The 22,770-nt window shown below is 40.6% G+C and overlaps 6 protein-coding genes across 6 annotated transcripts; 2 read left to right on the forward strand and 4 right to left on the reverse strand.

The window, feature by feature from the left end:
- Positions 1–409: 409 nt before the first annotated feature.
- Positions 410–800, reverse strand: SS1G_01178 (hypothetical protein; the record flags this gene model as incomplete). Its single annotated transcript, XM_001596935.1, has 2 exons — positions 410–664; positions 711–800. 2 exons carry the CDS (start codon positions 798–800, stop codon positions 410–412), a joined length of 345 nt encoding a protein of 114 aa, XP_001596985.1.
- A 1,350-nt stretch (positions 801–2,150) lies between these two features.
- On the reverse strand, positions 2,151–4,246 carry SS1G_01179 (hypothetical protein; the record flags this gene model as incomplete). Its single annotated transcript, XM_001596936.1, has 6 exons — positions 2,151–2,155; positions 2,350–2,511; positions 2,811–2,829; positions 3,150–3,542; positions 3,764–3,868; positions 4,058–4,246. 6 exons carry the CDS (start codon positions 4,244–4,246, stop codon positions 2,151–2,153), a joined length of 873 nt encoding a protein of 290 aa, XP_001596986.1.
- A 1,082-nt stretch (positions 4,247–5,328) lies between these two features.
- SS1G_01180 (hypothetical protein) lies at positions 5,329–6,303 on the reverse strand (the record flags this gene model as incomplete). Its single annotated transcript, XM_001596937.1, has 2 exons — positions 5,329–5,970; positions 6,043–6,303. 2 exons carry the CDS (start codon positions 6,301–6,303, stop codon positions 5,329–5,331), a joined length of 903 nt encoding a protein of 300 aa, XP_001596987.1.
- A 1,276-nt stretch (positions 6,304–7,579) lies between these two features.
- Positions 7,580–8,194, forward strand: SS1G_01181 (predicted protein; the record flags this gene model as incomplete). The annotated part of the gene is made up of 3 exons (XM_001596938.1): positions 7,580–7,649; positions 7,682–7,860; positions 8,042–8,194. The coding sequence occupies 3 exons, from the start codon at positions 7,580–7,582 to the stop codon at positions 8,192–8,194; spliced, it is 402 nt and encodes a 133-aa protein (XP_001596988.1).
- Positions 8,195–11,313: 3,119 nt separating this feature from the next.
- Positions 11,314–14,012, forward strand: SS1G_01182 (hypothetical protein; the record flags this gene model as incomplete). Its single annotated transcript, XM_001596939.1, has 5 exons — positions 11,314–11,481; positions 11,555–11,649; positions 11,712–11,801; positions 11,884–11,977; positions 12,024–14,012. 5 exons carry the CDS (start codon positions 11,314–11,316, stop codon positions 14,010–14,012), a joined length of 2,436 nt encoding a protein of 811 aa, XP_001596989.1.
- Positions 14,013–16,003: 1,991 nt separating this feature from the next.
- Positions 16,004–19,123, reverse strand: SS1G_01183 (predicted protein; the record flags this gene model as incomplete). The annotated part of the gene is made up of 9 exons (XM_001596940.1): positions 16,004–16,089; positions 16,313–16,474; positions 16,657–16,760; positions 17,292–17,516; positions 17,685–17,759; positions 17,928–18,004; positions 18,210–18,271; positions 18,413–18,492; positions 18,639–19,123. The coding sequence occupies 9 exons, from the start codon at positions 19,121–19,123 to the stop codon at positions 16,004–16,006; spliced, it is 1,356 nt and encodes a 451-aa protein (XP_001596990.1).
- Positions 19,124–22,770: the final 3,647 nt, after the last annotated feature.

Raw genomic sequence — 22,770 nt, forward strand, 5'->3', positions numbered from 1 at the left:
CCTGTTTCTAACCTCTCAAACGTAGAAATGACGACTCAAAGTTCCATAAACCTTATTTGAAGGATTACGCGTAGTCACTAGGATAAAGACACGTTAACCCGCTGGAATATATTCCTCTATGGACACATTTCGCTCATCAGCATTATCGATGATCAGGAGCCACGGCTGTACGAGACTTGAGAGCCAGCTCTTTGCTGCTCACTCATTTGGTTCGACTTTTTCTATGTTGGCTATATCCGAAAATGTATGTCGTGCACTTTCCTGGGAACTGGCATCTATCCAGAATATTGCCCAAAAGCTAAAATCATCATTAGCCCATGATTTAAAACACATCAAGATTCAATCGTCTCAGATACTGGGCGGCAATCGTTCTCGTGGTCTTGTCTTAACATTCTCTTGTGCTAGATCCTTACTTTTCTCTGTTATCCTGCGCAAATTTACAGTAGAATTGTGTCTTGCCTGAACCTCCAAGGCCGTAAATCACAAATCGTCGCTGAGTGTGATTCCGTTCCAATGGTGACGAAATGTCAAACGCGTGTTTGAGTTCTTCCAGTAATGACTCCCTTCCAGTAAAAATACTGCTGACATTCTGAGGAATATAAAAGTGTTTGTTGAATTGAATCGATGATACAACAGCGGCGGCAGAGTTGATAGTACTGTGAAGCTACTAGAATTAGAACAAGCCACTTTCGGGAAACATGTTCACTTACGTTGTCATTACCAGATACTTCGACTAGTCGAGGTTTCAATGCGCCCAGACTATACTTCAACTGGAATTGAAGTTGTTCGACCTCATCCATTTTATCGAAAAGATGATTCAAGGGATTCGAAACTTCCGTCGAATCGTATGTGCTAGTTGTATATAATCTAGATGTGGTTAGATGTGATATTTGACAAACATAATTATACGGATAGATTTAGAGCAATTGACAAAATCTGGAGACTATCTTGGCAATTTCCAAGTCTTCGTTGTAGTTGACGCAAATTCTGTTCTTTGAATTGTAGCTTGCGTGTTCTTTTAAGCCCATCAAATCTCGGCTAGGGGTCACTCTTAGTAGTGCTGCTTGCTTCATGTGATGATGCATCTTCGTACTTATTCTTTTTCTCGCCAATGATCTTTTTGAGTAGAGTTCCAACTCTAGCACGGATGCCTTAGCATCACTGAGATTCTTGCCGACAGATCCCACAAGTTTGAGGCCTGAACTGAATCGGGTCGAGGTCTTCCAGGTATAGATTGTGGTGAGCAAGGCAAATTCTCTCAAGAGAAGAGTGAATAGATCGGATAGAATCAACCTCTTTTTGTAAGCCTGTCAAGTCTTTCTCAATATCGGCAACCGAATTCTTCAATGAGTAAAGATATTTTCCCACCCGCAAGCAAACATCTAGAAGTCCTATGGTCCCGGCAGCGACATCCAGAAAGGCGAAGACGTGGGTTTCAACCTGGTAAAAGTCGGAATAGAACGACACGTGGTATTGGTGTTCGAAGAGACAATCTAGCATCAATTAAAGCGACAGTGTTTTCTCATGAGTCTCGTAGTCCTTAGATAACCCTCTGTGAAGGCGTGAAAATTCATGGGAACAATTCTTACATAGCCTGCCTGTTGTGTTTGCTTATTAGCCCTCAAGCCAACAACCTCAACCCTGAGCTGAGAGTTACATGTGTGCCCTGTTTCATTTCACGCCTATGGCTCTAATTCTAAGGAAGAATAAAACTTCCAATGATCATTGGTCACCCCAACGACAAATATCGGCTGTGTACAGAATCGAGGGGTGTAAAGCCTTACTAGTCCAACTCGGTGAGGTGAATGGGCTAATAAAACGGTGATATGCCAAGGAGATAGCAATCAATTTATCGTTACACAAAATGCAGAGAGCCTCTGCTGTAGTTCGAGTACCATGCTCAATCCTCCTGTAATCATCCCACGTCGACATCTTCGTTCTTCCAGTACATGTACTCATAGGTCCAATAAATCACCGTTTATGAGAAACGTCTCTTTGAGATCAGCTCGCTCACATCTTCTTTTAAATCATATTATAAGAGAGTTGAGATATTGAAGTTAATACATAATTACTTTACAATCACATAATCATTTAATCCTTTCTAATTAGATATGAGAAAAGAATTTCGTCTTTTCCTTATCAAATATCAATTATTCTGTTTTCATTACTCTTTTATACATATCAGTTATATATAATCCAGCCCATTATCAATCGTATCAATTAAACTATTTGAAACTTTACAATATAAACTAATCATTCCTCTTCCCATTCCCCATTGCAATATGCTATCGGGACGCAAATACTTCAAATTATTAGTTTGAAGAATTCTCAACCATTCTTTTATTTTACTCCAGAACAACATTACAACCTTCCCACTTCTAAGAACAAGAGTAAGAGCCTGCTTTTCTCGTCCGGGGGTAAGTATTTCACAATTTGAAGGCAAACGAATATTTGGAAAAGTCTGCAGAATCCGAATGATGCCGTATGACGCCTCTCTCAAAGCGAAACCCTCTGAAAACGAGGTCAGAATCTATATACTCACTAGTCACGCCGAGTACTTACTTCCTAAGCATATTCGAGGCGCACCATGAAAAGGCATAAAGCCCAGTCCGACATTTTTTAATCTGTCTTCTTCCCATCTCTCCGGTCGGAACTCGTTGGCGTCGTCGCCGTAGATATCGGGGTCTCGATGCATATGGTATGGTGAAAAGACAATGCCCATGCCTTGAGGGACGAAAGAGAGGTGATAGACCATCGGAACCTCCGCCCCGCGGGAGGAAGGTAGTTTTGGTTGCCATTCGCACATTTACGGGGACTACTGCGTAAAGTCTGTTGGCTTGAGAAACATTTCTGTTAGTAAATATCAAGTGCTTGGGGCCAGCTAATTAACTTTCATTAAGAACATATTTTAGGTACGTCATTTTATTTATTTGAGTTCTGGTTATGACTTTGCTCTCTCTGGTGGTGGATGTTATCTCATCGAGTAATTGTGCAAGTGCATTCGGGTGACGAATCAATAGATGACTACCCATTCAATTAGGATCAGCCATGAGACATTAAGTTAGGATAGCTATTTACAACGCCCGGGTCATTAGACAGGCCGTAGTATCTCTTCCGGCCATGAGAATGTTCATCAGTTGATCGCGTACGAGGACTGGATCTCGGAGCTCTTGATAAAGATCAATGATAAAATGATGTCGTTTAGATGCTTCTTCTGTCCCATTTTGATTCATATCTTTGAGTGCATGGTCGACATATTGCATGGCATATCTTTTACCAATCGAACACGACTTCTTATAATTACTTGGGTTATAAAGCCAATGCCATTCTGTGAGATGGACGCGGATCGCTGTAATGAGGCCCGAATAGTTGAAATCGGTTTGAAACTGTTCATTCTCCGCTGGATCGAGGCCCACGAAAGGTTCACCGAAGATAAGCGACGTAGTTGTGTTCAGCGTGAATTTGAAGAAGAAATGCTGCAAGTCTACTATACCTCTCGCTGAGCTCTTGAGTTCGGCCAGTAGCGTATCGACAGGGCCTTCCTAAAACTTTGAGGTCGTGATACTGCATTCTCACAAACTGTCGTCGCATGACGTCGCGAGAATGTCTCCAAGACTCGCCGTCCTGGGTAAAAATGCCTTCGCCAATCATAGGATAGAATCCTTCTCGTCGAGAACCAAGTCCATAATCTAAAGAAGAGAAGTATGAGCAGATTAATTCTAGAGGAAATCAGAGCTAAGTCCTGACCTTCAAAATGACTTACGATTATTGCTTGTACATTGACTGGATCTGTCGTGTAGATTCCGACCCTTCCAAGGAGTTTGACCTCATAGGTTTTGGCCAGGCAATTTTTCTGGAAATACTCGCACTGGGCTTTTAAAAATGTGCAGACATCAATGCTTCGTACTGTATCTTGAAGATATCTAAGGCAAGGGGCCATTTATATGGCAGCCTTTGCTGAGCTGGTAGACAGTGGTGTTTGGCAGCGAACCTCTTGTCAGCCTATCTTAACGTTAGGAGCGTTCTGCACCTTGCTTTTTGAGCTGTCACAACATACATCATCTCGTTGTCGTTTCTTGTTATATTTGTAAATCAAATTTGCGATTAGGAACGCGAAGATTGCTATGCGGAGCTTGAATGAATATGTAATGCCACCGCTATTGGCAGGAACTTCGTTGATTTCCATGATTTTAGATTTCAGAAAGTTAATGTGGCGAGACAGGACAGTATCAGGCTCGATGGCCATGAGGATTCTGAATTCAGAATCATCACATTCCTGATCTGTATCTTTGTTGCATAGCTAAGTTTTATCTTCTTCAGCATTATCATTATGGGAGCCTTCAAGAAAAGCTTAAATTCAATTCATTAAAGTGATCAATAGAAGATCTTGATATATGTTGGTGGTATAGCATTCGAAGAACACGACGTTTTATTTTACAATTTTACACGTATCAAAAAAAAAACCCTACTTTTGGATTCTTTAAAAATGCTACCAATTCGTACTCTTTTACGTTTTATCCTAGGAAATGAACCAAAATATGTCCATTAAACACCATATCAACGGTTTTAAATCGCAGGTAAAGCACAACAGTGTTTGCTATACTCATCCAAATCGCGAAGGATCTTGGATTAGTGAGGCAAACAGTATCATTGTACGATTTAGCGGACGCACTGCACAATGACAGTACATCTTAGCTCGAATGCCTCGAAAGAAGTCTTATACCGATCGAGACAAACAGCTTATAAACTATACTGTATACGTCTGTGACCTCAATAGCGGGGTCACTGCTGTTAAATGGTTCTGAAAATGCAGAGCATAATGAATTAATTGGTGGTGTAAGAAAAAGACCTGAGCATACACAAAAACAAGCATTCAAATGGCTTGCATAATGCCTAGCACGAAGAGGGGGGACTGAGAAGGAATGGGAACTTATTACCTGGGGTAATGGGTATTTTGTAGAGCGGGGGGCAGCAGATGGATAATATAAGATTGCGAAATATCAGAATGTTGTAGACATGGGAGCACTATAACTTTTGAGGGATTGATAAAATGCAATATGAGCTCCAAAATCATGTAAAAACGGCGTTTATATAATTATAAGTCGATTAATAGTATAAACGCGATACAGATGATGTTTGGGTATTGCTGATTGGTATCAATTGCTTATTATTTAGAAGTGATTCTATATGGAATGGAAAGTATGAGGATATACTTATACTCTCTGCTTATTAGTCAAGTTACCCCACATCGTCGTTTACGACTGGTAACAGTTCAATTCCTTCCTTGCCAGTATGCGATCCTCAAAGAAGAATGCTGTAATTTGAGAATTAGTTCTTGACAGCGCTGGCTCCGGTCATGTGTCCAGTGTTCTTCTTAGGTTTGTTTTGGTATGCAAGCAATGTTCTGCCTCGAAAATTGAGGGATTCCGCACCGATTTCTCCCAATGGTTTCGACTTCATTCTTTGTCCATTATCCGAATACTGAGCGGTATCGAGGTCATGTTCTTCTTTTTCTTTCGACTGGGTCTCTTCGCTCTCAGCATCCATTCCATTTTCGTTTTCTGCTTTTTCTTCATTATCACTCCTCGTATCATCCGCTTTCCCTCCCTTTAGCACCTTAAGTGCAACCTTCAAAATCATAGAAAACCATATCAAAGTAAGAACTTGCAAAAAAAGAAGTGAATTTACAAAACCCCACTTCACAGGACCAGTCCAACATACCAGTCCCCCAGGCCGGATAAAGGGTTCGAGAAGATGTGCGTAGCGGTCAGATGGTGGAAATGGTCCGGTGATTGATCCCATCTGACCTTTGTAGCAGCCTGGTGGGCTAGCGGTATCGCTATGTGCGTAGACGGAATAGGTAGCCATCATGAAAATGATGTGGCGCGCGGCGACCCAGACGATCATGAAGAGGCCGAACATGATGTTGCAGAGGACATCGTAGCCGGCGTATTTGAGACATTTAGCGGTCTGAACGTCTTGTTAGCTGAAGATTTAGAGAAAGGGTTGGGAGACGGGTACTGGAAAGAAGAGATCAACTACATCCATGATGCAGAGAATTAGGTTGGCAACTCTTGTTTGATGATAGCAGTAGCTGCAGAATATTAGGAGCGTAGTGACGACGTGATGGGCAAACATTTGCCAGTGATCTTTTCTACGTTTTTCGACATGTAGGACAAGGAATTGCTGCAACCAAAATGCGTATTGCGCCAATGTGTACCATTTGGATAACCCCGAGATCTCACGAATAGGAAAATTGGTCCACATATTTTTGAGGTTGAGCCAGTAGTCTGATGTGATCATGATGTACTACGATTATTAGAAATGCAAAACCCATATAAATAGGGCTAAACGACTTGCCATTCCCATTGTCCAGAAGACAGAGTAGTAAACGAGTAGCCATGCCTGCTCGCAGAACCTTGCCTGATCCCTCACCCTCTTGACGCCGGCTTTTGTCGAAAATGGCATCAGAACATAATCCATCACGGTTGCCCGCAATGCTGTGAATAGAACGACCCAATATATAACGATGCAGATGTCATTTGGACCTATGGCATAATTCCCACTATTTGGGTTGTGATAGGAAAGTTGAAAAAATTTCCCAGTTTGTACGCGAATATTGGGAAAGCATATGTGGGCTGTGGAAAGAAGAATAAGGAAGTTGATTGAAATCCCTAAGTACAAAGTTAGATATTTATTAAAAAGCAAAAAGGTCTAGTGGTGTCAAATACCAATCTGATGATCGATAATCCATTGAGACGTGGTTTTGGTCTTCTTAAGCTTCATAGAAGATGCAAGTCTTTTCGATTGTGGATATTCTTTATCGGAGGTTTCATCGAGCTTGTTTACCGTAGATAGTGTGGAAGAGCTGTGGCAGAAGTCGATATCAAGAATGCCGTTACCACTGGGCTTTGCGAGCCTTACTGACTGCGAATTTTGCTTGATAAATATCGGGCTGTTGCTGCTTGGCTCTGTATCATCGTAGCCCGCACTTATGTTAGTCATTATGGGCGGTACAATAATGGAACTGTGGTCGAGACACGAAGGGCGGCTGCCAATTGAGAGTTTCAATGATTATAAAGTGTTCGTGAGGAAAAAGATAAAAATCCAAGAAAGCGTATGGGATAAGTGAATCTGGAGAAACGGTAAGTCTCAAAAGATGCTAGAAATTTATTAGATAAGCATGGTATGCTCGGTCTTATAGGCTCACTGGACAAGGTCCCTGTCACCAAAGGGGGTAGTGCATGAAGTAAGGAGTTTTGCGCCTAATTTGTGTAGCTGCAGCAATATTGTAGGTGCAGCAACATTCTGGTGCATAAGAACATGCTGAAAGCCGTATTCGATTTCAGCATTTAACAAAGCACTGCTTAAATAGAACCGCTTGAGTAGAAGCTCTATTCACGAAACCTTCCTTGAAGTTGTGGCTTTCAAAAATACGCTAAGGCTGATACGTATGAGTTCAATGAAATCGCAAACCTCAAGATCTCCAGACAAAATCACCCTGGGCCCAGTGACCCAGTTCAGAGGCTCTTCGATAAATCATCTCTCGTTTCTAACTAAAGACATCTCTCCTGCGACAATGTCACTGTCAACTACAGCATATGTCAACATCGGAATTGCAGTCCTCTTTATGACCATAGCCCTTTTGGGTAGCATTTACTACGATAAACCGCAATGTGAGTTCACATATCAGCGGCTGCGTTTGCCTTCCCTAAGAGAGTCCATGTAGCCTGGGCTAAATTCGATATTTGTGCAGCGCCGTCACAAAATCCGAGATCTATAAACTCAAATGCATCGTCCGAATCTGCAGATGACTCTTCGAGATCAAAGTCTTTGAAGGATCCATTATTGGATTTGCATGTGCGATAGCAAATTGATAGATGAGTATGGAATGCATGAGGAGAAAATGTATTGCTTGGAAAGAGTTGGATAAGGATGTGCAGGAGCTTTTGGATAATCCGTTTCGATTTGTTTGAAATTGAAAGTTAAGCGCACACATGGATGGGTCTAAGAGGTACATGTGCAACAAAATGAGGGGTAGGATGAGGCAAAGAGAGCGACTGCTAGACGAACGTCTGGGACGTCGTGTATAAGTCTGCAGCGATTAGCGGTTAGAAGTTGGTTACGAGCAGTTGTAAAAGGTGTGGACCTGGTGGAGCTAGTAGGAGCAACAACATTAGTGGTTAGAAGTTGATCATGATCAACTGCAAAGGGTTTATTTTGAATGTACGTGTACGTAAGCTGGTGGAGCAATAACGTTAGCGGCTAGTAGTATAGCATCGTTCCTTGAGTACCTAGGTGGGGAGTTCGAGAATCCATTATAACTAGGTCAGAGATATAATCGATCATTTTTATAAAGTCGGTTTTGTATAGAATTATATGCCCTTGCCTCCTAACATAAACCTCAGTCATACTATTATAATTTTACTTATTGATTAAATCAATGCAGTAATTTGTATAGCTAATCAGATGTGGCAATAACAAAAACACCAAAGGTTCTAACGTACGCCCTTCTTTCCTTCATGAGTCCTGTTGCTTATCAGAAGCCATGCAAATGTCGTGCTTTACAGGGCCTTACAGGCTATCAACACTGTAGCAGCCCCTGTAAAGTTTCCAGTTTTAACTTAAACTAGATCAAATAGGGCCAAATAGCCTATAAGTCTAGTACCTCACTTCTCGGCCACCCTTTCACACCAAAAATCGTGATTTTCACCCATTAATAACTTTATAATTAATATATCGAATTTGATGAAATTTGAATTATAGATTTATGTTAAAAGGAATGACCTCACACAGGGAATAGTGGGAAGCTGATAGGGCAGAACTGAGGTAATATTGGTCTAGTAGGTTAATCTCTCTTCTAAGTTCTACGGAAGTGCGAAGCTCTCTTACAGAGAGCTTCTCAATCTAGTCCTAATAGGACTAGTGCCCTGTGCACGTGCTACGCAGGAACCATTCACTTTAACAAAAGTTATAAAGATCGATTTTCGTTGTTTTTGGTGTAAAAAAGTGGCCGAGATTAGGGGTGGCCGAGAAGTGGGGTACTAGACTTAATGATTGGTATATATCGAATTTAGATTGCTTTCGATTTCTATCGGTAGTATGCAAGAACTAATTTACAGTGAGTTAAATGCTAACTTATAGGGCTTAATCTCAATTGGTTCGATTAATAATTACGGAGTACATCATACTGATGGGCCAAATGTGATTAGACGAGGAGTTGCATTATCCACCATTGTATAATGATTTCGAACAATATCCCAAAGATGTAAAAAGGAGCTTTCTGAGGCCGATGCTTGCATCTGGTATTGTATTTCCCATTCTCACGCTTTCTGTCGTTCCACCAATTATAGTTAAATATTCGCACAGCATGTCTAACACCGATTGAAGTATCCATTGGAGAAGATGACTTTGATGGGACGCGCAAGATCTGCTTCGACTCACCTCCTCAGGAGTCGTAATTATCTCAAACCTTTCCGCTTCATCTGTGAACGCGGATATAGTGAGAATTGGCAGAACGGTCTTAGCAGGACAGTAGAGCAGGCCATGAATTCTTAAAGACTTCATCTGGGACCATCAGGTGGAAAGGAAAGAGTCGCTTTGTGCAGTAATTGTTGGTTATAGTTCGGTCTTTTCTCAATTTGATTCAAATCAATGCATTTCTTTTGCTACTTTGATATTATACTATACTATATGACTAACGTAGTAACATATTGACAACGGAGTAAGAACAGCCAGTTGGAAAATGAAATAAATCCAAGTCTCTACCACAAAGACCACGCACGTATAATTTTGGGTGCAAACGCAAGATTTCCCAGATATCCCTTTGACAAGCCATAGCAAAAGTGTTTACCTAAGTAATAGCTTATACTATGCTCTCCTAGTCTCGAGCTATGTTGGTATCTCGACTCCCATTCATGCTATCATTGGGATATCTGTCTCGGTAGCTCGATTCCGTGGTCAGAATTGTCCGTGATAGCAGTTGTGTTACTAAACCTTCCGGTATGACGAACAGAGGTTAGAGTGTTCCTAGAGGATCCAAATTCTCACTGGTCATGCTTGCAAATAGATCATTAGATGAGAAGTCTCAAGACTATCGATTATACGCGATGTGAATGGAGAGCTAAATTTCTCGCCATGGGTTGGTTGATTGAAGGACCACATGATGTAAGGGTAGTGAACGAAGCTTCGACTATTGAGTGGTAGAAGAGGAACTAAGTCCCCTAGAAACCTTCTTAGTACATTCAGAGAAGCTAATAGCACGAGTAAATGAGCTTACATGAAGGGTTAGCTGTTGATGAGGAGCTCTATTGTGTTCTCGCATCTCACTTGATTGACCTAATCATGAAGTGAAGTCTCAAGGTCTTGATGTTGAGATTAGGAGATTTTTGTTTTGGGCAGTTTATTTTTTGCATAATTTGTTGAAATGAATACAAAGATTGGAAAGGAAAGAAATGAAGTTTGATTGAAGTTTGAGCGAAGGGGGGGTCCATTTTCTTATATGCCTGATGCGATATAGCACAACCGCTAGATCGGAATAGAAGCCTCACTTAACTGCGGAATTTCCTTCTAGGTCTATTGGCTATACCACTTGAAAGGGGGATGTGACGCTATTAGTGTTGCTGAAGCTGGAGTTCCTTTAGTTTGTCGTAGTTGGAAGTGCATTAATCACGTTCCCAATCAGGATGCAATAACTGAGCAATGCGATGGGCATATGGGCATATGGGACAAGTAAGCCGAAGTCGATAACTTTTGCTCATCCAATATCGGAAACAAGCATTCTTCTTACTCAAAGATATCTACCGTCCCTCATTCCTATTAATACGGCAGGGGAAGCTGATTCCTCGTACATTCTTTACGTGATTTTGTCAGTTGAGGGAAGTGCACGTAGTGAGTGAATTAGGTAGGTTACGTTACCCCAAGAATCGATTACTAACACCACGGATAATCTATTTTCCAAAAATTCATGCCTCAGGTTCGAAACTTCAGTATAGCACTCCATCAGGTGTCAAATACCCCAAGAATAAATTAATATGGAGATGAGTTAAGCAAGTTCGCGTCAAGTCAAATCCAACCGCGTCCATCAAATACTGTGCATCCTATACAACATTGGAATACTTGATCCCTTGCGCAAATAATTCTACAATTCGAGAAACAACACAGCACACACTTGCTTTGCGAATATCTTCACAAATTATTCTATTATACTATTATCAATCCATCTTTCCTTAATCGGCTTTATTAGTTGCATTTGCGACATCAACTATCACTGCCTTGCACAACTTAATTCGAGATCTTGAACTTGCTTTCAGGATGGTCTCTGCCAGGAAGCGTGGGAGGCAGGAGATGGAAACCAGCGAGATTCCACAAGAACCGAGTATGATCGATCGACTTAGGAATATGTGGGAATTTGCAAATCTTGCGCAATGGATTTTCATCTTTGGCAGAACTGTCAAAATCGATGAGAATATTGGAATCGAGGTAAGATTTCAGCCTTCCCTCTAGCCTTATCCAAATACTACATCAATATTAAATACTCATTGTAACATGATAGGAACTTGAGTTGGAATGTTCGAAAACACACTCGACTGTTCTGCCAGAGATTGGCCTTGCGTTATTAAAATTCGTCTCTTCTCATCGAGGACTAACGTAAGTTAACTCCTTCGATATCTTAATTCTTTATCAAACCCTTGGCTAATTGCCTTCAACAGACCTGAGATTTTCGATGAATATACAAGAAGACAATATGTTGCCAAAGCACCTGAGCACAATCCTTATGGTACTGAGGAGGAACCCGCAAAGTTCGCAGAATTCGATGCATTTACTAAGGCAAGCACTTACCGACTTATATCAGCTGCTTTTGTTAATAGTTATACAGATTAGAATCTTGCAACAACTTACCCAATGGGCTATGATCAGCCCAGAACGTATCCGTGAGAGAATGGAAGAGACCAAGGATATTGAGCAGACCTCTTGGGTAAGCAACAATTTTCAACACTGAACTTCACTAATTCTTGGAATAGCGCATTGAACCTTGTGGATGGGATTCGGATGATCGCGAATACTATGTGCTAGATGACAATCGACTTTATCGTCGTACCGAACCTCCTCCGCCACCTCCCTCAGCTCCAGCATACAAAAAGAATTCAAAGAAGGGCAAGGCAGCTGCAAGAGCAAGTAAACGAAGAAAGACAACAGACACAGTTGAGAGTGAAACCGAAGGATCAGCAGAAGTTCCAATAGATGAAAAGATTGATGATGGATTTGGAGGAGCAAAGTGGGAATGCATTGCTGTTTCGTTCGAAGACTTCACTACATTTGCGGCATCTATGGAGAAAACCCGGGACCCAAACGAGAAGATTCTACGAAAACGTATTGTTGATGATGTTTTACCACTACTGGAAAAACAAGAAGAAGCCCGAAAACGCAAGGAAGTCCAAAAGCAGCGCGAATTGATCAATATTGAAAAGTTAGCCACGGCAAAGAGATCCAGCAGAATTGCCGGCAAGATGGAGCAACAAAAGCAAGAAGAAGAACTCAGAGAGGCTGAACGTAAGAAGCAACAGGATTTAGCAATGGCAAAGAAAGAACAACAGAAATGGCTTAAGCTGGAGAAAGAAAGAGAATCACGAATGATGACTAGGGAACAGCGGGTAAAGGAGAGAGAAGCACGTCGCATTCTTCATGAAGAAGAATTGGCCAATCTTTCCGAGGATAGTAAGAAGGTGGGATCAGGCGAAGGTCGTCTCTCTGAACGTCACCTGAAGGCCGAAATCGAAAGAAAGAAGCAGGCGCTTGAACAACTTAACGAGGAAGATGACTGGATTTTTGACTGCATCTGTGGTGCTTATGGGCAAATAGACGATGGTACTCACAGCATTGCATGTGAGAAATGTAACATTTGGCAGCACAGCAAGTGCGTTGGAGTTAGTGAAGCTGAGGCTGATCGCGAGGACTTTGAATTTATCTGCACTACTTGCAAACGTCGTGCCGAAGACGCGGAGAAAGCCAAAAATCAACCACCAATTAAGATCAAACTCGGTCGACCGGCATCCTCATCTTCGCCAGTACCATCCAAACAAAATGGCGTCTCAAATATGGACAATGAAGCTTTGCCAAATGGTAAATCATCAGCACCTCCAGCCTCACCACAGAAAGCATTACCTAAAATGCATCTATTCTCTACTACAAACGGTGCACGTAAGCCAGCCCAATCATCAAAGATTTCTTCACCTCAGCGTCAAACCAATAACGGTAATCGACCGCCACCTATCTTACCACCGAAGTTCACCAACAGGAATGAGCGCGCAGGTTCTCCGGTCGGTAAAACCGATGTTAGGCAATCCATTGAAGTCCCTATGGGAGGAAGTCCATCTCTGCCACGACACAATGGCTTAGCTAACAGTAATCCCTTCTCTTCACCTGTTCCTCACAGCCCAACATCTCTTCCACCTCCAAAGAACTTAACAACAAATGGTGCTCGGTACAACCGATCTCCTTCTAAGCATCAAAGCTCACCAATATCATCGCCAATTCAACAAAGTTTGGAATTGCCTAATCTCAAAAATAATGGAGATGTACCAACACAACCACTTAATGGTCTTCATCGAGAGCAAAATGATCGTCGTAGCTCATTCAACTTTTCGTCACCGCTTACAGGGGTTCCAGTATTGACACCATCTCAAAAGAATGGGCCCATTCCAAGCTCATCTTTTGAACAAAATGGTCATGCCGCTACACCAAGTGGAACTTCAAGATTCACTATGATAACTGCATCATCTCCAGGATTGGATCAAGATCCACTTGACCCAGGTCATGCATCAGCTTTGCCCTCTTCAATTAGCGGAATATCTCCTACAAAACATTCCCCCCCTCGTCCAGCATCAAATGGGACATCAACACCCGCTATTCTCCCTCCAATCGCTCCATTATCACCAAGTCCACGATCACAAAACCTTACTCCGCCGGTAAAGCTGTCGGGGCCACAATTGAGTAAGAATACTGCTCCTTGAACGCCATAATTCTGGATAAAACTTTCCATTATTGGACCACAACAAACATTCGGAATTCAGTTTTAGTTGAATGATCAAAAATGGTCTTGTCTTTCCTTACAACTCATGTTCCACTTATTTCCTACAATCGCCGATCATGTTCGATCTTGTCTTGTACCAACTCATGACATTCATCTATGCTAGAGTCATGCGAGAATTTTCTCATTTTCTCCCTAAATTACATTTATTGGGGTGTGGCGTTAGGATAGAGGTATTAGAGGGGAGATAAAATAGCGAATTTGCATACTTTGAAGATGAGGACGAAGGATGGAATCCTTCGTTTTGGAGTGGATGTATGTTATGTGCAAGAGGGGTGTATTGGTGATATCGAATGAAAGGGGTAGATCCACAACCGCATATTTACCCGTGGCTTTGTTCTGGTTGATAGATGGGCCCGGTTTTGGGGAAGGAGGGGGGTTTATGGAGAATGAGAAGTGGATCGTAGAGGAAATTCTAGAATTAACTAAGAGTTGGTAGTTGAGGGGGAAAAACTATTAGGTGCATGAAATCCTAGATGATGAAATTATAAACATCGATTACATTCAATAGTGTTATTTTAGTGATACTAAGGACATGAATAGTGTAGTGTTAAGCAAACGGAAATCGCACCATATATCATACATAACTCAAAGAATCCTTTAAACTTGAACGTCTCTTTCTTCCCCCTTCCAAGGTAATAAATAATATAATCATGCTACTATTTAAAAGTAAGATTACATCTTATAATTTGAATCAATTCCGTATGTAAGAATACTCTGTATAATTAATTATCTCGACAATTTTATCTTCTTGTGGGATGATTGCATAGGGGCTAGATGGGTAGTTTGTGATATTGTTTGATGTTGGAATATTTTGTTGTTTATTTGGGGTGTGGTGGTCTGGTGGAAGGCGTGGGGAGATGCGGTGAGGGGAGAGGTGAGTGAGATGGTAGAGTGGGAGTGGAATGGTAGAGATAGATAGAGTGATTATATAGAGGAAGATGTAATGCTACTACTGTATGTATGTATATATGTATACAAACAAATTGAGAGAGTAGAAGATTAAGCTTACGTAGTAAGATAAATATGAGTAGAAAGATAAATTAGAAATATATATATGCACGGATGAATGAATGGATGGATGGATAGAGTAAATGAACATTTGAATATTTGAATTTCAGAGGCTTAAACTGAGAGGAAGGAAAGAAATAATAAAGTAAATGCAATAAGAAACAAGAAATGAGATATCCTCCGGGTATCGTATCGTATCGTATCGTATCATGAAATCGAAATTGAAGTTGAAGTTGAAATTGAAATTGAAATTGAAGATGAGAGTGTAAGATGGGTTTCTAGAATAGAGAGAGAGAGAGAGAGAGAGAGAGAGAGAGAGAGAGAGAGACAGGGAGAGAGAGAAATCGTATATTTTGGTTTTGTATCCTCCATTGCATTCTTGGAAGAGAAATATAAATGTAGAGAAATTATAATTTTTGAGTTTTCCCTGCTAGGGAGATGAGCGATGAAGGGAGTAGTATGAGTTGGAAAGTTGGAGGGCGATGCAGTGGAGTGAAGCGAAAACGTCGAATGCTTGGTGAATGAAGGATGGTAAAAGCCCAGATTTTGAGGTTCCAATGGGTAAAGGAGATAAAACGTATGATTCCATAATTCGATAATGTATTCGTGTTATAGATATAGAGGAATCGACCGGTCGAGAAATTTGAACTTCGAGCTTCGAGCTTCGTGGAGATGAAGAGCTAAAGCTCAGATTGGATTGATCGATAATAGCAATTAAATAAAACCTCGATTTGAGTAGCTTATTATTTATCCTTCAACACTGCACTTTCTTCTTTCTTTCCTTTCTTTTCAGTCTCAGATAAAATGCCAAAAATCCGTAGCTTATTTACGTATACGTAGTATCAAACCGCGATAGCCGAAAATCAAGGGGGTTCGAATATTTGCTTCGAATTTTCGCTTCGATTATTGATCCACTAGCGATCCGCTTCCTTCTTCGGATCCGGATTCGGAATCTAGGGGGTAGAAAATTTCTATGAATGCTTCTGCTGCTGTTGAGGTGGTCGTGTTAGTGGTATATGTATTTCTTCAACAAATTTTTTTTTCTAATAATGAATCTTCTCCCTATGCGCTCTACCTGTATCTTCTAGGATTTGAAATTGGCTACAGAAAAATATGGATAAATTCTACATAAGAGAAGAAATAAAAACTCATCATTAATTCATCAAATCCCTTCCAGGAAAAAGAAAAGAAAAATAAAAATAAGAAACATACCAGCTCCGTGCACAAAATATAATTCAAATTCCCCATGTTTTCTAACTTGCGTTCGGCGAGAATATTCATTGCAGAAAACATAGAGATGTAAATCTTTGATCCAAACACGATGGCGGGTATGTCGCGCGATCCAGGTGTCGGAGGACATTTGGAGATCGGTTACTAGGGTTGGTGTTAGGGAGATGTGCGGGAGGGGTGGGTGAGAATGGAGGGGATAAGCGGAAAAGAAAAAAAGGAGAGTGGATGATTAGGGAGGTGGGAAGGAATAAGGTGAAAATAGGAGCGAGAGGGAATGATAGGGAAAGAAGACAGAGAAAAGGAGGATTACTAAAAGCAGTCCAAACAGGACATTTCCTCAACTCCCCATTTGCAACCGCAGCATGCAATCTTAACGTATGAGTATATCGATCCTCGTAGACGGAAAGTGAGTGGTAGAATCCATCGTCTACTATTTGACTATCATTCAAGAAATATCAGTAAGTACCCAATACAATAATATCAAATCTCATATATAAGATTTACAATTGTCCGTTGCGCATTCTCTAGGATGGGGGGAAAAAAGGGAAATGGAAAGTGGTTAATGAAGAAATGAGATAAAAGGAAGGAAAATAACATGCCCCTGAAAAAGTTGAATTTCCCCAGAAATTATATAGTCATCTCTTGGTATCAGATTTGTGAGTTGAGAGCGTGCTTTCAATGCTACGAATGAGCAGTGGAAGAGTACCATTCCTGTGATGTTGAGTTAATCTTACTCTGCCTATTTCAGAGAATATAGTCACTTTGATAAAGAGATATTTAAGAAAATATACTAACGTTGCCAAGTTCTAGCAAATAAAGCTTGATCAGCACATAACTCCCAGTCGGTACATCTACCCATTCATTTACTCTCTTCATTCCCCCTCCCTTTCCCCCTTCCCCTTCTTCTTCATTCCGCCTATTTTCCCTCCCCTAAACCAGACAGAGATAAAAGAAAACTCACTTAAAGAATAAAGCCATCCAACTGGTAGGATGTTCCCTATATCCACTCCACCTTTTAAAACATAATGCGCTTCCTCTTCTTTTAATACATAATTCATGTACACCATAGGAAGAATAATGAGGATTATTATGTTTGTCCATCCAGCGACAGAGGAAACGGGGTGATTGGTCGAGAGTTGTGTCGTCGAGGTAGAGGGCTATTGAAAGGCGATTTTTGTCGAAGGGTCTAGAGGGTGTTAGGTGTTAGGTGTTAGGTGTTAGGTGTTAGGTGTTAGGTGTTAGGTGTTGATGGGGTTGACGACGGTAGAAGGAGGGTAAGGAGAGAGGTGAGAGTGAAATGAAAGAAGACGAGGGAGTGGAATAAAAAGACGGGTGAAAGGGAAGGAAAACATACAATTTAAACAAAACTTTTGAATGAGGAGATATACCTAATCTCATTTCATTCATAGATGGACCAAAACATCTTGAGCTATGTCCATTCCATCAGTCGTTGTGTTCCCAATCATTTCCTCGGTACATTACACATCAAATCTTCTCTTAATTCCATCACACCCTTTTTCTGCCCAAGAGAGCTTCCCTCTGCTTCTTGCCCAAGCTACGAAAAAATCCATCCACATAAATGAAAAGACAAACATACTCTCGTCTATGTTTTAAACACGTTTGCGAAAGAGGTTGCGCATGATCATCGAAGATTTTTTCCGCCCAATGACGTCTCTGTTTTATGTTAGTATCTCAATATCGACCTTCTTTATTCTCATCTTCTCTCAATCTTCCACTATACTCTATACTCACAAGTCCCTCCTCTTTTCCACGAGGTTTTTGCTTCCTCGTAAAAGCCATCACACTCTCCTCCCATCACTCAAGCATTAATCCATTCCCAACAAAACCCGAGATTCCAATAAAAATTTCGCTTACATACCTCTAAATCAACAAGATTTGGTTGTGTAGGTGCAAGGTGTGGTTGTACCGGGATTGGAGGAGCTAGAATATTGAATGTGAGTCAGGCATCTATATCTGCATTTTTCTGTACTTTCATACATATTTGCTATACAATATTATAGAATACAGAGAAGAAGATATGTCTAGTATAGTATAAATATTAGAGAAGAGATAGAAACATACCTGGAATTCCCCTCAAAGACCTCAGTCTTAGAACTCTTATGCGCAATAATTCTAGTGTCGTAGGATCATATGTTGGAGATCTAACTAGCAGTCATTACCTCTATCCAATTACTTTATCCAGTTTCCACACATTTCATCACATCAATCCAACCCTTAGCCACCCACTTCCCGTCCCAGTCTAAAACCCCTCTACAAACCATAACAAAGAAAACCAAAAAAAACTCACCCAGTCAATAACCTAACACACTGCACCAAAAAATCCACATACATAACAAACCTCAACGTCAAAGTCATACCCCCCTGTTCATTCAATCTCTCATACATACGTAACCACCTCAAACTCAGCGAAAAGTCCTCACACGTGAGAAACGCCAGCATATCTCTTAGAGTTTTTTGCAAACAGGGTAAGATAACGGTGAGATAATAAACGATAACCGGAACACGAATTCGATAGATGGGGAAGAGATCGTATAGGTCCCGAAGGAGTCGGGAGGTTTGTTCGACGTGTCGCAGGATGGCAGTGATGATTTCCGGGTCCTTGATAGAGGGGGATGAGGAGCGCGTGAAGGTGCTGGGATATGGGGAGGAGGGAGAGGAGGTGGAGAGAAGGGGGGTAGAAGTGCTGGTTAGGTGGGTGCGGATTTTGAGGAGTTCTATTGCGACGGTGTCGGCGCGGATGGCTTCAAGCCAGCATCCGGATAGTTCCTCCATGCTGCTGTTGCTGTTCCGGATTGGTACTGGAGAGTCGACATTAAGGTATGATGCGATGCTGAACAGAAATGTTTCTGACGAGGAGAAACATAAAGGAAATAATGCTCAATATTGAGTAATGAGTGTCCGTGAAATGTCTTCAGGGACTCATTATATTATATGAAATTACCCCTCAGCTCGAAGTGGAATCTCAAAAATGAAATCGACATATCAGATCAATTGAAGAACCAAAAAACAAAGCCAAAGCCAAAAAAGTGGAGAGCATGCATTTCAAAGAAGTTATAACTTATAACCAACTCATACATAGAACAAGTAGCTAGGCCAAGCACCTATCCATCCATCCATTGATTAAATCCCGTTTCTCTGATATCCCGAGAAACTAACTTGTAATAAAAGCGCGGGGCTCTGCGGATGATTATAAAATGAACAGGTGGATGAAATATACCACCATATAATAACCACGACTGACGTGTCAAAAATCATTGGAATAGCACATTATAATCTGTATGGTCGTTCGTTACTTCCCCTCTTCTATTCAATGTAAATCCGATTCTTTGCATTCTTATTGCATTCTTTTCATTGTATTCTCCATTCATAAACGGCGTTGCGTAAGGTTACCAAGGAATTATCTTCTGTTGCATGATCAATTTTAACCAGTAGATATTCGTGGTTTTTTTCTAGATACTATACATACCATTGTTGTATGTATGGATGGATGTATGTATGATTATGTACATCCGAATATGCATGAACTCCAGCATCGTCCCCTCAAATTCAACAAGACGATTTGCTTGCAGCGCTGCAGAGCTGCAGCAATGTTTATTCAATGGGTATGTCTATCCTTGAGGATGGTGGATAGATGATCGTACTTGTGGTGCCACGATAAAAGAAAAGAATTAATAGCGCAAAGGAAGAAAAATAATGACGACGAGCAAGGCTGTGGCCACGGCTGATGGCATAGAAATATGTTGTGAATTCTGTTTTCGATGAATTGATTAAGAATAAAAATATGGTGAGTACCTAGGTATGATATGGTATGTGGGTAATATATCTGCGATACTACCTCATGTCCGTTACGAGGCCGAGACCCAAGCCGATTATGATCTTGACTCTTACATCGTTCAATATCCCGGCTTCATACTTTGGTTTGACTTTGATAATAAAACCACTTGATGAGCCATTCAATCAAAGCAGTTTTAACCTCTAGGTAAACTTAATATGTGTTGGCATTTTACTCCGAGTCTATCCACTTGTCAAGGAAGGAAAGAAGAGTACAATGTTTAGGTACTTGAACTGATTCCGCGTCTGGATGGTTGGTTATATAGAGTATGCAGTGTTCCGTACAGCATTCAACCATCAACACTCATTGGGGAGATATCTATCATAATACTCCGAACTCTTCCTATCCAATTAATGACCGCGAAAAGAAATAGATTCAAAAGTAGGACAAGAAACTTTCTAGATCATTTAAATGCTACCTAGTAGCATCCATTGATTCTACTAATGTAAGACTTAAATAGGTATTTATTTCCTCTAATCACCTATCACCGATCCCATCCCAATTGAACTCAGCTCCTCCCGGAAAAGTTATATTCAGATGCAGATGCATATGCATATGTACTCCAAATGTGCCTCTGCGTATCACTTGATGCAGACGAACACTTGTTGTAAGATCTTACTTCGCATCAGATTTCCTTCGAATTACTTCCATCTATCTAACCATCAGTCGAACAATCCAACAATCACCAAACAAAACAAACAAAACTACTTATTTCAGCCAATTCCTGTCCTCAAACATATAAGATACATATACAAATATCACTTACTATAATAACAAATTCCCTTCCAAACCCATCTGTTCTCATTCGTCACCATGAATCATGATACCAAACTTCCATTAATATTACAACACCCAAACCAGTAAAGAAGAACCACTCCCGAAATAAAGAAACCCTATTCCTCGCCTGGACTAAAGAAGCATGCAAGTTGCAGGTCAGAATATACCTAGTGACTATGATCCATATTTAATAACTGGGTATAAAGGAATTACATTCCCATTCCCATACTCATATTGCTCAATGATATCTCAAACTCTCATCCCGAGTCCCATGTATACCTCATCTTTATTGCATAGGAAAACTCGGTATATTAATAATTACTCGCTTATCCCCAAGAAAGTCATACAAAAGTGCAATCTAGAACGAGCTATGAAAACAAGTGAACTAATTCCGTATATTGGACTTTGCCTAACATATATATCTACCTATCAAAAAGTCGAAATAATTAGAAATACTTATTCCAACCATTTCCCACCATCACTCCCCATTACCATTTCTATTACTATAAAACTCAAACACACTCATACTCACTCTCACCTAGCACTAAGCAATCTCCAACCTCGAGCTCAAATCATCAACCATCGACCATCCCCAAGAACCTCCAAGCCAAACCGAACTTCCCCAGGAAATCGAATGCCTATACAGCTGTTGCACATTTATGCAAACTCAAATGCACTCCGAATCTAGCTGTATATATAGTCTATAGAAGTACTACAAAAATACTACTCCTTATATCTCTCCCTCTTATCCTTCCTCAACCTTCTCAAAACTTTGAAAACTTCTTAACCTCCTCAAACCTTGTTCATCCATTCATTCATTATCTATACTAGGAAGAATCCCCCCCTCCACCCCCAAAGAACCAAAAATCAGAAACTTGATAGGAATAAGGAAGAAGAATCACCTCCAACAATCCATTCATCTATCTAACTATCTATCTGCATAAAAGTATCCCGAATCGAGAATCTGATGTCTCATAGCTAATATGTAAAACATGTTGCTCTATACAAATGACATAACAAGAAATCCATCTCACATCTTTCACCTCCCATCCCATCCCATTACATAGCCCAGAAATTAATGAAAAATAAGAAATCCATCTCATACTTATATGAATATATTTAGATAAATATGAATATACGAACCAATACACCTCATTATATCTTCATACATAAATATAATAAGATCTTACATACCTCAAATCCTATCTCTATCTTCACTTTTATCATTTATCTATATACTCTTCCAAAATCTCATTTCCTCCCCAATACACACTATGAATACCTCACACAAATAAAACCAAACCCTCCGAACCTGCTAATTAAAATCTTTTTTTTGTTTATTTTTTAAGAAACTCGTTGGGAGTGTGAATTTACAAAAGAGTAATTAACCTCCTCATGATCACCTTCACACTGTCCACACTCGTTCTCTCTTCTCTCTTCTCTATCCTACATGTACTTCCCATCTACCTACCTACGTCTGATCCTCGCAACTCTTTCCCCTCGATATAAACCAACAGTCATAATTTCATCATTCCCATCATTCCATCAAACCCCTCGACTTCTCCCAGACAATAAGAGGTATCTATAAATCCCACCATTAATAAAATATCCACACAATTCCTTTTTCAACCTGTTTTACCCTGTTCATGTACTTATTCTTTACATCTCTTTCCCCTCGATATAAACCAATAGCTACAATTTTATCATCTCCTCCACTCCCATCAAACCTCTCAACTTCCCCCAAAATAGCGAAAGCCCCTCTTTAATCCTATCAATAATATACCCAAACAACTCCTCCTTCCCTCTCTCT

The sequence above is a fragment of the Sclerotinia sclerotiorum genome, genomic scaffold (assembly GCF_000146945.2).
Source record: "Sclerotinia sclerotiorum 1980 UF-70 scaffold_2 genomic scaffold, whole genome shotgun sequence".
NCBI classification, from domain to species: Eukaryota; Fungi; Ascomycota; class Leotiomycetes; order Helotiales; family Sclerotiniaceae; genus Sclerotinia; species Sclerotinia sclerotiorum.